Source organism: Rhizopus delemar, genomic scaffold, assembly GCF_000149305.1.
Source record: "Rhizopus delemar RA 99-880 supercont3.4 genomic scaffold, whole genome shotgun sequence".
Taxonomy (NCBI): Eukaryota; Fungi; Mucoromycota; class Mucoromycetes; order Mucorales; family Rhizopodaceae; genus Rhizopus; species Rhizopus delemar.
In genome coordinates, this window is record NW_027137830.1 from 2,510,647 (window position 1) to 2,524,972 (window position 14,326).

Sequence of the window (14,326 nt, forward strand, 5' to 3'; positions counted from 1 at the left end):
CTAAAATTGACTTCAACAGCTCAACCTTAAAAGTGAAATACAAAAACAAGAAAGCTGAAATAGAAATACATTTTATCAAGAAGAATGCAGCCTTGCCAAAGATAAAAGCCCTTCATCAGAATTATCAGCAGCCTATAAGTTTAACAAATTCCAAAATAACTAAGTATGTACACTTTGATAATGAAGAGTCTGATAAAAGCTATGATACGGATACAAATAGTTCAACAGAATCTGAAGAAAGTCATTCAGAAGAAGAAGACGTCGAAAAAGAAGAAGAAGGACAATCATTACTAGTATTAGACGACGATCAAGGAGAAAAAGTCGACATAATCTTGGAAAAAGAAACTTACCGTATAAAAGCATCATCCACAGGTCTTACCATTCAGGCTAACACATCAAAGACCATAACAATCGATAAGCCTATTGAAGAACGGAATAATCATGTGTATTTATTTGACGTAACCCATCCAACTCTTTTACCTGCACAAGGATATTTTGATCCATGTACATCTCTCGTATCCAACAAAAGGAATTTGGAAATACATATATTCAATAGAACGGAGAAATACATACAAATAGAACCTGAAGAAGAATTAGGGATGCTCGAAAAATTCAACCTGCAAAAGGATACTATAGTAAATGCCTACAATCTAAGTAATAACCCTGAATTGTGCGCTTTGGAAAGAAGACATATTAGTGAAATAGAGGAAGATAAGAAAACATTAGACCCAGAACTTCTAGACAAATTCGAAATACAGGACTTGTCTGACGACATAAAGCTAGAAATTAGTAAGCTATTACAAGGATACAAGCACATCTTTGATTGGGACAACAACACTATGGGCCACACCAACCTTATCCAACACAAAATCATACTAGAAAAAGACACAATGCCTATTCGACACCGTCCTTACAGACTTAGTCCTATAGAAGCCGACTACTTACAAAAAGAGTTAGACAAATATTGTAAACTCGGAATAATATCACCCTCAAATAGTCCGTGGGCTGCACCTGTCATATTAGTTAAAAAGAAGAACGGAGATTATCGTATGGTCATTGACTACAGAAAGTTAAATACTGTCACCAAGAAAGATTCATATCCATTGCCTCGAATAGATGATTTACTTGATACACTAGGAAAAGCAAAAATATTCTCAGCTTTGGACATGCGAGCTGGATTTCACCAAGTGCCAGTAGAAGAAAGCAGCCAGGAATACACCGCATTCACAACTAAATTTGGAACATATCATTATAACATGCTACCAATGGGATTAGTAAACTCACCAGCCACTTTTCAACGGCTCATTGACTTATGTTTCAGACCCTTATTGAACAAATGTCTAGTAGCATATATAGACGATCTTAACGTTTACTCACAAAACCCTTATGAACATTTGGAACACCTTAAACAAGTATTTGAATGCATTGATGTAGCGAATTTAAAGCTCAACCCAGAGAAATGTATCTTTTTCAAAAAACATCTCAAGTTTCTTGGCTATATTGTAACAAAAGAAGGAATACAGACAGATCCATCGAAAATTCAAAAGATAGTAGAATGTCCTATACCAAAGACAGTAACACAAACAAGATCATTTTTGGGATTAGCTTCATACTATAGAAGGTTCATCAAAAACTTTGCTTCAATCGCAAGACCTCTACATGAGCTAACAAAGACAAAAAAGAAAGTACCCTGGACAGATAAGGCGACACGAGCCTTTGAACAATTAAAGAAGCTACTCACCACTGCACCTGTCTTGGCAAGACCAGATTTCGACAAAGAATTCATACTAGTAACCGATGCATCTAAGCTAGGATTAGGATGTATACTCACACAATTAGACAAAGAAGGTCGTGAACACCCTGTAATTTTTGCTAGTCGAGGATTGAAATCTGGAGAGGTTAACTATGCTCCTACAAAGTTAGAATGTCTCGCTGTGGTGTGGGCAGTAAAGCTCTTCAGGCCATACCTATTAGGAAAGAAGTTCACTATCATCACTGACCATTCGGCCTTAACTGGATTACTCAAAACAAGTAACCCAACGGGAATCATAGCAAGATGGATTGTTATCTTGTCAGAATACGAATTCGAAATCAAATATCGTCCAGGAAGAGTGAATGAGAGCGCAGACTTCATGTCCAGATTAGGATACTAATATCGCCTATTTGGAACACTACAACAATCAATTCTTAGATATTATCAACCTATCAACTTATCATTTTATATATATATCATTAGTATTATCGTTATTATCTACCATTGGAGGATGGGAGGGGTAGTTGAAACATAAATCTATAAAACAATCACAAAAACATTATAAAACAACAAAAATCTACATAGAGGAGGCGGTCGGACAAGACAATACAAATTCTTTTTTTTTACACCACACAAATTTGAAACAACCTATTCAAAAAAAAAAAAACCTTAAACCTGAAACAATACAAATTCACCTTGAACAATAAACAAAAAGCCACTGAAAGAATTCATTACACAAGATCACAAAAATGGAAGATAGCCAGATACAACAACTGAAACAATATTTGGAAACACTCAAATTACCATCAAATCTCACACCTACAGAAGAAAAATACCTACTTAGGGAATCCGAAAAATTTACCCTATACAAAGGCATACTTTATCGATATAACACTGAGAACGGATTGATCCGCAAAGTATTAAACAAGAAAGAAGCAGAAGAAGTTATATACGCATATCACCAGCATCCTTTAGGAGGACACTTGGCATACAACAACACACTACATAAGATCGCTGCAAGATACTATTGGGATAAAATGGCCAAAGACATAATGGAATATGTAAAAAGATGTCATCATTGTCAAGTGCATGGAAAGAAGCATCTGAATGAAGAATTATATCCAGTGCCTGTATCTACCAAGCCTTTCGATAGAATAGCCTTAGATGTTAAACATGTACAAGCATCACGTTCGGGTTTTCGATATATCATAGCAGGAATAGACTACCTGACCAAATACGTTGAAGCCAGACCAATGCGTTTTCAAACAGCTGCAGAAATAGCTATGTTTCTATACGAAGAAATAATATGTAGACACGGTTGCCCTACTATTATAGTATCGGACAATGGGAAGCCTTTCCTGAGTGATTTAATCCGACAAGTATGTAGAAGTTATGGAATAATACACAAGACGACAACACCATATAATCCACAAAGTAACGGATTAATTGAACGTTTCAATCGAACACTTACTTCAATATTACAAAAACGATCAGTCGAGGAGAAAGAAGATTGGGATGTGTACCTACCTGCTGCCTTGTTTGCGTACCGAAGTATAAAACAAGCTACGACTAAACAATCACCCTTCTTCATGACATATGGTTATGAGCCAAAAACTCCTTTTGACTTGGATCATCATGTCTACGAACGAAATTCACCAAAGTATGAAGCCATTCTACGACATAGAACGATACATCAGATATATAATTTGGGAAGAATACGTGAACAAGCCGCAAAAGCTATAGCACAAGTACAAGCAACTCAAAAGAAGGCCATTGAGAAAAGAATATTAGAAGAAAGCAGAGAATTAAAGCCCCCTTTCAAACTAGGAGACTTAGTACTATTATATCGAGACTCCCTATCTACATCATGGTCTGCCAAATTACAAGACAAATGGGATGGTCCATTTATTATACACCTTTCATTAGGAAAAGGAACGTATCATATTAAAAACTTGGATGCACAAGATACTAGAATTAGAAGGGTACACGGAAATCGTCTGAAACCCTATTTGTTACCCAAAGTACAATGGTGTTTGGAAAATGTCAGAGATCATGATATGCGACTTGATCCTGAAACAAACGTGTTACTTCAATAATTCTCACACACACTTACAAAAAAAAAAAAAAAAAAAAAAAAACGTATAAATAATCAACAAAATTTAGAGCAAACCTATCTTATTATCAACAAAACAAAGCAAAAATGAATCAAGAAACTTTCTCTCCTCTTTTTTCTGGTCTCTCTGTCCCTGCTGGGTTGTATTTGAAACAGATCTATGAAGAATATGGTCCTGAAGGAGTAGAAGCACACCTCAACAATTACCTTAATCAGTGCGAAGACGGAGGCTACCAGCCTATAGAGTATGTAATAGGCTCTGGAACAGGAACCCGTCAAGAGTTTATTAACTATATCATGAACCAACTTGCTCTTAACAAAGGACAAATTGAAGCCCACATTACTGCTACACCCTACGACCCTGAAACTGGAGAAGACATAACCCAGCCTGATAGTATCTTAAACCTGTTGGACACGGATGATCTCTTTGATGTTATATACAACTGTGTCAACCAAAATCCTGAACCTACTGAAGATCCCGCCATTCATGAATATTTCATGATTGAAGTATACGATCAATACATGCAAATTATGCAAGAACAAGAAAATCTACGAGAATTAAAGGAACAAGTCATCGTACGCCTACTTTGGCATATAGAAGAATGGACTCGTATGACATTTAGTGGAATAAACCAAAGATGGGGTGAAGAGATTTACTGGGAAACAAAGTACAATCAATTAAGGAGATTATTGCCAAACCTTGCAAACCACCGGGTACTAGTAAAGAGAATAAGGGATGAAGACCCTTTGCTTCAAGTCAACAGCCAGACCAGGGATGGTCTTTCTTCTGGTGGGAGGATCTGTAGCACAAATGATGAAATTTTAGATCAAGAGAACAATGCTGATCACAAGAATAATTTTGATGTCCAGCGACATTGATGTCGTTCGACATAGATGTCAAACAACACAAACAATAAGCCACGCCAATTTTTATATAAATAAGATGAATATTTTTAAACAAAATAACATTATCCAATCCAATTCAATAAATCAAATCTTCTTACGCTTAAAAAGCAATCTTTTCTTATTGGGTCACAATTACCTTTTCTTTTCTTTTTATTTTTACTTATTCTTTCTGATCTGATACCCGAGTTATCACAAATCAAGAAAGATTCCTTTTATTTTTATCGTTTATCAAACAATCTTATTCTTAACCTTATTGATCTAAAAAGATCTGGTGGTCCCTACTCAAAGACAATTTACTCTAAAGAACTGTTAAACGTTCAATCAAGTTACCTAAACTCAAGTCATTCAAGACTTCAAACCTCAATTTAAACAAATCTACATCACTTTAACACAAGCCAAGTCCCAAGTACTAACAAGTTACAACACGAAACACGAAAAAGGAAACCCCTATGGTTATAGGAGAGATGCTATCTCAATAGCAAACGATGCTATGCTAATAGCAAAGGAATTCAAGGACAACAAAAAAAAGAAGAAAACAAAAGAAAAACCAAAAACAGCATAAAAGTATGAAAATCAAAAAACATATAAATATCAGTATCTTTTTATAAATATTTCAATTATTATTATTATCTTATCCTATTATCTTACCTATTATTTTACATTACCTTACTTTATCACAATAAATATCCTTTGAATCCAAATATTTCTTTATTTTATTTGTATAAATAGGAAGAACCAATAATCCCTTGAAACTTATATTTCATTGTAAATCCCTTTTATTTTATCTTTACTTTACCTTTACTCTTTTTATTCAATTCAAGTCTGATCAACTTAATAAGATCTGGTGGTCACTTACACTCAAACATACATCTATTCAATTTTACTTCTTTGGATATAAATTATATTCAACACCTTCTTCAAAACACGATATATTATATTAACAACTTACCTCAATCCTATCTAAACCCTGAAATATAAAGATTTCACAGTGTCGTGTGTCATATCTTTTTATTCTATATATGGATATTTGTGTTGCTTTCCTTTTGATGAAGTTCCTGTTGTAGCTATTATTATGAAGATGTGAACTCCGAAACTACTTTCAAGCTTTAATTTTTGACGCTTTGTAAACCACTTTGCAAAATGTCATTATTTTACCTATTTGACAAAATTTTAACCATTTGATATATTTCTTACCTTTTGATATTTTTTTAACCTTTTGAAATATTTTTTAACCACTTCAAGATTTTTAACTTTCGTCAATATTTTTTACTTTTTGTAAAAATTGAATTTTATATTTTTTTGCTTATAAAAAGCTAGGCTTTTTATTCTCTTTTTGAAAAACTTCATTTAGCTTGACTTAACTTGACTTTTTTTTAACAATATAAATATATTTTATCAATAAACCAAGTATCTTTATCCCTGAATCTTTTGGTATAACACTCTTAAAACACAAGCAAGACAAGTCCCTTGAAGCAAATTATCTTCATTGTAAACACTTTCAAACCTTTTATTAAACTACTACAAGCAAGTCTGATCTACTTAACAAGATCTGGTGGTCACTCATAACAAGCGAATCCATTATCAATACTTTAACTCAAGTCTTATTTTTTTTATTCTTTTTATCAACTTTATTCTATTTCAAAACCATAAAACTCTTACAAGCCATTAAAGGAAGGAAAATTACACTATCTCAATAGCAAACGATGCTACGCTAATAGCAAAGGAATTCAAGGACAACAAAAAAAAAGAAGAAAACAAAAGAAAAACCAAAAACAGCATAAAAATATGAAAATCAAAAAACATATAAATACCAGTATCATGACCTCAGGTCTCTCAGATCCCCAGTCGGGTCTCTGAAGCTTTACATATCGGCAATTTGAAATGTTTAGGTATAGTGCTCTACCCTATGAAATACTTCACTTTTACAAAAAGTTAAGTGCGATCGGGTCTCTGATATCCAATGTATCCTTTGTATACTTTGATAACCAATAAAGTGCTTGAAAAGCTTTTTTATGCAACTCAGCTTTGCTGTAATAGAAAAAAAAGGGGGGGTGACAGGGCAAGTACAGGAAGTCCTTTGACGTTTCATATAAAAGCCAAATTTCTAATATTGATTGGTGCATACGGTAAGCTACATTATTGTGACAAATATCGGTTGTTAGGGATTGGATCCTCATATCAACAATTGAAAAATATACACTTTCTTTTTTGGCAACTAATTGCCAATTTTGCAAACATATCTCTTCTACTATTTGTTAAGCATTTCAATTGAACAATGCGTTGAAGAAAAATAGCCGATTATAGTTGACATTGATAAATACATGTCTTAATACAAGATCATAAGTAAAATAAAAAATACGAGTTTATTTAAATAAGATTATACAATTGTTTCCAAGTAAGCATACTCTATTAGAATATGTATTGTATTAATGATAGTTCTTTGATAAGAAGTACCAATCAAGATAACAAGATATTTTCCGTTGTCAGTAACCCAATCTAATGTCAGAAATATTACTAATCGTACATATAATCGAGATAACACCTAAAATAACGTTATTCAAATCAGTGAGGAATTCCCAGAGTAAAAGATAATCTATGACAGACATACAAAAGAACAAATGAAAAGTTTTCATAATCATAATTAGAGATAACACTTGCTAAAGTACCTGAAGATTAGAAGAACGCTTACAATAGAAGATATCAAGCCACTCATTCAATAAGATATAAATACTTGCCTTCAATTAGAGTAATTTTTACTTTAACTTAAACTGAAATAAAGATCAGTCTCAAAAAGTACCTACATTGCTCTTTGTTTTTGCTTTTATCTCTTACTTGGTTATTATTACTACTATACGACACAATGAGTCACGATTCAAACGCTGGTCCTTCTACTAGAGACAATGATATCGCTCTTCCAGATGCTGAACATTATGAAGACATGATTCGAGCCAGGCTAGCAATGGATAAAAATACGCAAATGGTCATTGCTGAAAATCAAACATATCGTCCCAAGAACATGACTGCTGCTTATAAATCTAAGCAAAGAGAATGGTTTGTAAGTTAAAAGCTATATGTTATAAAGCTTGTTTGGGTGATGATTTCTAAATTGTTTGAAATTGAAAATAGGAATGGTGCGCCAATAAAGAAAAAGTTGCGGGTGGTGCTATTGTTTATGACGCAAAGCTAGCTTTCTTTCTCAAAGACTATGTTTTGACCCGTGGAAACAAATTCAAGAAAAATGCAGATGGATCACCCGCACCATTGGGTAGGGAATCAGTCCTTGCTTATGTAAAAGCTGTGGTTGATTTATACCATCAACAGGTAGAAGCAGGATTCAATAAGCATACAATGGCAAGAGGACCTATCGTGAAGCGCTTTCTTGACACTCATACCAAAAAGGAAACAAGACGCAAAAAAACCGAATATGAGGATCGTGGGAAAAATACTTTGAATGATGGCTATACAGATCAAGAATTGCTTCGAATCAATCAGTATTTTTTGATTCAAAACAACATCTTTTCTTTGAGAAACAAAGTCTGCTTTTCTATGAGCCATGCCATGCTTATGCGTAGTGAGACTGCTCTTGGAACACAGCTGCCAGATTTATTCATGGAAGTCAAAAATCAAGGCCCCTCTTCTTGCTTTGCTATAGTAGCCACTATAACATTTGGTAAGACTAATAAGGATGGCAAGATTCAATATGGTTCTGCTCTTCGCCATAGGGATGTTGAAGTTTGTCCACATGGCGCTTTTGCTCAATATTTTTTTTCCTTGTTCCATCATCAAAACCTACCATTTCCAAACTTCTCGACTCGCCGTGATTGGTATGATACTTATTTGTTTCCAAACGCTACAGGGGATGGGTCAATTACCTATAGTGAACAAGCCAAGATTTATAAACAAGTGCTTAGGTATTGCGGTGTTCATTCAAGCAAGCTCACTCACATCAACAGAAAGAGTGCCATTAATATGGTTGCAAATGAAGGTGTCTCTGGAGACCAACAGAGACAAGTTGGACGTTGGGGTAGCGATAGAATGGTTGGTTGCTATTTAAGTGGCCTTCCTGTTGATGCCATTAAAGTGCTGGCCGGGTTCACTACTCGTAAGGGTGATTACTTCATCAATCGTGGTTCAATTGAGCCATCAGAAGAATTGCGCAAAATGGTGTTTCCTTGGATTGAACATTGGAGAGAGAAGTTTTACAGGAAGGAAGTTGAAGACGATATTGCTGGGTCAAACTTTTTAGATTTAATGGATTATTTAAGAACAGTTTTTTTGCAGGTAAGGATTATTTTTTTTTACAAATCAAGTCATAATGCTTACGATATCTAATTATTTTTATCTTAGGACTCAGTGGTGTTGAAGGGAAAATACCCCGGAAGCTTTATTTGGTCCCACAGCGTCTTTGATACTGATATTTACAAAGACTATGAAGAGCGTCTTTCATCTGCAATCGCTGCCAACGATGAGAAGTTCAAAATGAGCCAACATCTGGAAGTTTTGTTACCTGAAGTTGCAGCAGCTATGAAGACAGGGTTTGACTCAATGAATGCTATGCTGAACATAGTCCAATCTCAGAATCAACTCACTTTGAATGCAGTCAAGCAATTGGAAGCAGAAAACCGAACCATGCTCGCTGATTCTTTTTTGCAAATCTCAAACATGCTAAGACAAGGTGATGAGAATGCACAAATTCAACAAACATCAACCATCCTTCCTTCCTCTTCTGTTCCGCTGTCATCTATTCCTTCCCCAAGTACTGCTAACTCAAGAGGTCTACCATCATTCAAAATGAGTAGAAGTTTGATAAGCGTGACAGATGTATGGCGAGAATACTCTGTTGGTCTTGCTGGAAAGCCATCTATCAAGTCTATGGAAGAGCAGTACGGTGCAGATTGGCGCAAAGTAGACAACAGAACCGAGTCTAGGTTCATTACTAGACGTCTTCCACTGTACAAGAAAATAGAGTCGCTGTCAAATGAAAGAGGTATAAGCTGTGAAGAAGCTGCACAATTTCTTGAATTCAGAAGAGTTTCTGACAAGCTTTCTATCAACCAAATGTGCAAGTTAGTCGCAGATAATCAGATTTAATTATTGAAATGTTTTTTGTTTACTATTGAATTAATAATAAAGTAATTTACTACAAATATATCATTCAAATGAAAGCGTTAAAGTATCAGCAGGAAAGCGGGATTTAAAAATTTCCAGAAACAAAGTATTTCACCATCCGTCCCTTCCCCCCAAAAAAATGAGGGGACCGCGTCGGAGACACTGCTATTCTTGAAAAAATACCCTCACAGTATCTTTTTATAAATATTTCAATTATTATTATTATCTTATCCTATTATTTTTTATTACATTACCTTACCTTGTCACAATAAATATCCTTTGAATCCAATTATATCTTTATTTTATTCATATAAATAGGAAGAACCAATAATCCCTTGAAACTTATACAGTAGGTGAAAAAAGTGCTGCAACCTTAGTTCAATTCTCGCTTAATTCCATGTTCCAGGCAAACTAATGCACAGAAGCTTCTTCCCTGTTCAAGCATAAAAGTACCTTCTGTTGTACTTATATTAATGCTATTAAAATGACTTACATGATACTAGTTGAGGAGGAAAGGCTTGCGATATGTGAGAAATTCCATGTTCTGATTTTTGCAAAAAAACGACATTTCTATTAAGAAGCTGTGTGCTCTTCTTTTGCCTTAATAACAGCTTCAGTTCTTAGTTGCATGGTATCTACATATTGTTTAGAAAGATAGATAATAAACTTGTTCCATTCCATGTCAACGTCTTCCCATAGATAATCAACGTCACATGCATGTGTGTCATAAGTTCTGATTTGAAGTTTATGCTGGTGCTAAACACGCTGTATTGGATACAAGCCTAGACTTTGCATTGGCTAATAGTTAATACATTAGATGTTGGTTACAGCTAAGTATTTGATTGTCAATTTCAACTTCTGTTTAGGGTTCGTAACTAACTGAAGATAAAATTGAGACTTGTCAAAACTGTCGTACCCTAGCATTTTCATGTATGTGACATCAACCATTTGCTGGTAAACCTCTGAATTTACAATCCATCGTAAGCTTGACACCCATGTCAACCACTGTTTTAGTTATATGCCTCTACATAAATAATTGCGCACGTAGATGCTTATCTGCAAAGTCCAGGTGGTTGGAGGTAAAGCATCGCCTGGTCTTACACAGTAGTACTTGACACTATCAGATGTCTATATACTAATTCTCACTTCATCAGAAAAGACTACCTGTCGCCATGAATCAATATACTAGCTGCGGTACTTTCTGGCCTAAGAAAACTTTCTCTTCGTATGCTCTTTTGTCAAAAATGGCTTCTTTTTTTTCAGCTTCGCATGGACGTTCATTGATTTTAACTCGTTAACTGTCGAACTATGCAGTATAGTGAGCCCAGATTCCAATAGCAGTCGATACACATTGTTGTATCCACACAACTAATAAAGTGAACATTCATGGATAAACTTGGATACTACAGAATTATAGTCTAACCAGATCTCTATTAATAAACGTGAGAATTCTGCAATAGCCAATCTTGCCCTGTTGTCCTACCAGCGTTCTAAAAGACTATATCGGAACCTGATTACAACAACGGCAGTTCAATCCTATTCTATAATTATCGTTAGATCAATAGTTTAATTACTTCATTGTCCCTTGATTCGTCAAGTAGACAGCGGCTATTGATTATCCACTATCCTTCCTTATATTCCATATCATTCTTTTAACCGATCAATTGAAATAGCGGTAAAGACCCAGACATTCAAAAAGTATAAATACCCTCAATATTTTTATTAATAAAGTCATATATAATCTTTAGTTTCACAACTATCGTCTTTTTGTAGTTTTTGTCTTCTATTTCATATTTGGCAAAACACACATCTTTGGCTATCTGTAGCTGTCCCCTAATGATTTGGATTTTCACGTAATTCTTGGTAACATCAGTCACAATTGGTGGTCCACCCAGCTGACTGCTTGAGATATTGACCTTTAGCTTCTTTGTATATTGATAAACAAGTGATGGGAAAGTATGGAGTTCGGCGTAAATATCAGCAGGTGTCCTGCTATCATGCAACACAGACTTCATACCATCTTAGCTAGGAGATGATGAAGCAGATGGCATTTTGTGTAAAAAAGTATGAAAAAATAAATTGAGGATAAATGCGGAAAAATTGATGAAAACAATCCATCTATTTACATCAGAATAATATAAAGGATAACACGTTTCTAGCTGACAATGACATAGCACCGGTTTCCTTAGAGAAGTTGGTTAGTTTTTAAACAGAATGATAAGTAGTCGTTTTTTGAACATATAAAATTGTGAATCCGCAACATAGTCAATCAAGTTTTTCCAGCTGTACTTTAAACAGGAGAGCGAAATTGAAGTATGTAGCAGCCACGACATTAGTCTAAACATCATATGAATTTGTAAGTACAGACTGGTCTAAGTAAGGAAATTAAGCTGAAAAAGTGCGATTTCTGGAAAGGTTGCAACACTTTTTTCACCTACTGTATTTCATTGTAAATCCCCTTTATTTTATCTTTACTTTACCTTTATTCTTTTTATTCAATTCAAGTCTGATCAACTTAATAAGATCTGGTGGTCACTTACACTCAAACATACATCTATTCAATTTTACTTCTTTGGATACAAATTATATCCAACACCCTATTCAAATCTCAATATATTATATTAACAGCTTACCTCAATCCTATCTAAACCCTGAAACATAAAGATTTCACAATATCAAAAGTTTTCGGAAAATTTTTATCGGTTCTGTATGGTAAAACGAATTACCGCTGCGGAGATGTTGCCTATCTATCGGCTGATTTCGGAAAGATAACAAAACATGTAAAAAAAATATAAAAAGGCCCGCCATTTCTTTTTTTTTCTTTCCTTCATCTTTTTATCTATTTCATCAATCTCCAATGTCTTCTAACGCTGCTAACAACATGCCAACTCTTGCTTATATTGCTGAAAGAACTATGACAGCTGAACGTACCTTGTAGTAAGTTTATTTTTTAACTGGGAGGGAAAGTAACTAAAGGCAACTGGTAAAAGTTATTTGAAGGAGAACGGTGCCTTTTTTTCTTCACGCAAGTGCAAGGAAGGCTCTGAAATGCGTTTGAACCAGTCCAGCCGGGATGGATTCTTTTGGTGATGCGGCTCAACCACCTGTACGTGCGGTCGTAGCCGTACAGTGCGTTGCAAAACCCGGACACAAAAATTAAAAAACCATGCAAATCCCTATAAATCGTCCTCTAGTGGAGCTTTTAATTCGAAATTTCGCACAAATATAGTGTAACTTATATAGTACTTATGATCCAAATTTGAAGCGGAGAAATTAATGTATGACTGAGTTATGATCTCATGAGCTATTATTTTCGAAATTTATGTTTTTTTTGATAAAGTTTTTTTTTATTTAATATTTGATACTTCCACCTCCAGCTTTGATTACTGCCTTAATACGTTTGGGCATACTTCTGTGGTATGGTTCTACATCATCTGGTGGAAAAGAATCCCATTCTTTGCATACCCTTTGCCATAGTTCATCAACATTGACAGCACGGTTGTTATAACTACAGTAGGTCAAAAAACTGCTGCAAGGAATCCATTTTTCTTGGTTTTTGTAGCGCACATCCTGTTACAATGGCACAAACTGCCTCTGTTCCCACATAGTAAATCTTCTACATGTCTTGAAAAATCCGAAAGAGTTTAAGCCCTATTGGATAAGTATTGAAGGAAATATGAGATGCGCAATTTGAAAATTTGGAAAAACGAAAATTTGAACGGAATGAATTTATTTATTAATATTTAGTTGAACCTCCTTTTCTATTAATAATCTCTTGAGTTCTTTTCAAAATGTTATCTACATGCCTTTGGCAAAGTTATTTATCGAAGTCAATTCATATTTCATCAACTCGTTCCCAAAGCACATCTGTGTTCTTTGCTCTACGTTCGTATAAATGAGCTACACTTACAATGGATGCCATACGTGCTCGATGAACTTAAGTCCGGGCTCTGAGCTGGCCCATCGTTAATATAGCCCTCTTGATTACTACATAACTAGGCCATTGTAAATTATGCCTTGTGCTTTGGGTCATTGTCATGCTAAAATTAAATGTTGGACCAGTCGAAATTGTAGTACTTCATAGTACCACAAAGCGTAGTGTTCAAAATATGCTGGTAAACACCCGAGTACAACTTTCCATCGTAAATTCAGCAAGCATATTCTGGTCCTTCAGAGGTTATACAACACCAGGACATCAATTTGCTAGCTTCATGCTGAATTACAAAATCCAGGTCATGACGTTGAAAAAGGTCACTTGGCCTTTTCCGATAGTGATTATCACCATCAAAGCCCTATACGTTGATCTTGGTTTCATTAAAGTAAACGATTTGTTGTCAGTCAACCATTGCCCAATCCTGATGCTCCTTGTTCCATTTCAACTGATGCTACGTATGCACTTTTGTCTGAAATGGCTCCTTTTTTTCTATCAGAAAATGGAACTCCAT

General features: G+C 34.9%; 2 protein-coding genes across 2 annotated transcripts; both read left to right on the forward strand.

The window, feature by feature from the left end:
- Window positions 1-3,953: 3,953 nt before the first annotated feature.
- On the forward strand, window positions 3,954-4,745 carry RO3G_06438 (uncharacterized protein; the record flags this gene model as incomplete). Its single annotated transcript, XM_067661028.1, has 1 exon — window positions 3,954-4,745. The coding sequence occupies one exon, from the start codon at window positions 3,954-3,956 to the stop codon at window positions 4,743-4,745; it is 792 nt and encodes a 263-aa protein (XP_067517129.1).
- A 2,887-nt stretch (window positions 4,746-7,632) lies between these two features.
- RO3G_06439 (uncharacterized protein) lies at window positions 7,633-9,863 on the forward strand (the record flags this gene model as incomplete). Its single annotated transcript, XM_067661029.1, has 3 exons — window positions 7,633-7,827; window positions 7,899-9,053; window positions 9,120-9,863. The coding sequence occupies 3 exons, from the start codon at window positions 7,633-7,635 to the stop codon at window positions 9,861-9,863; spliced, it is 2,094 nt and encodes a 697-aa protein (XP_067517130.1).
- Between the last annotated feature and the right edge of the window lie 4,463 nt (window positions 9,864-14,326).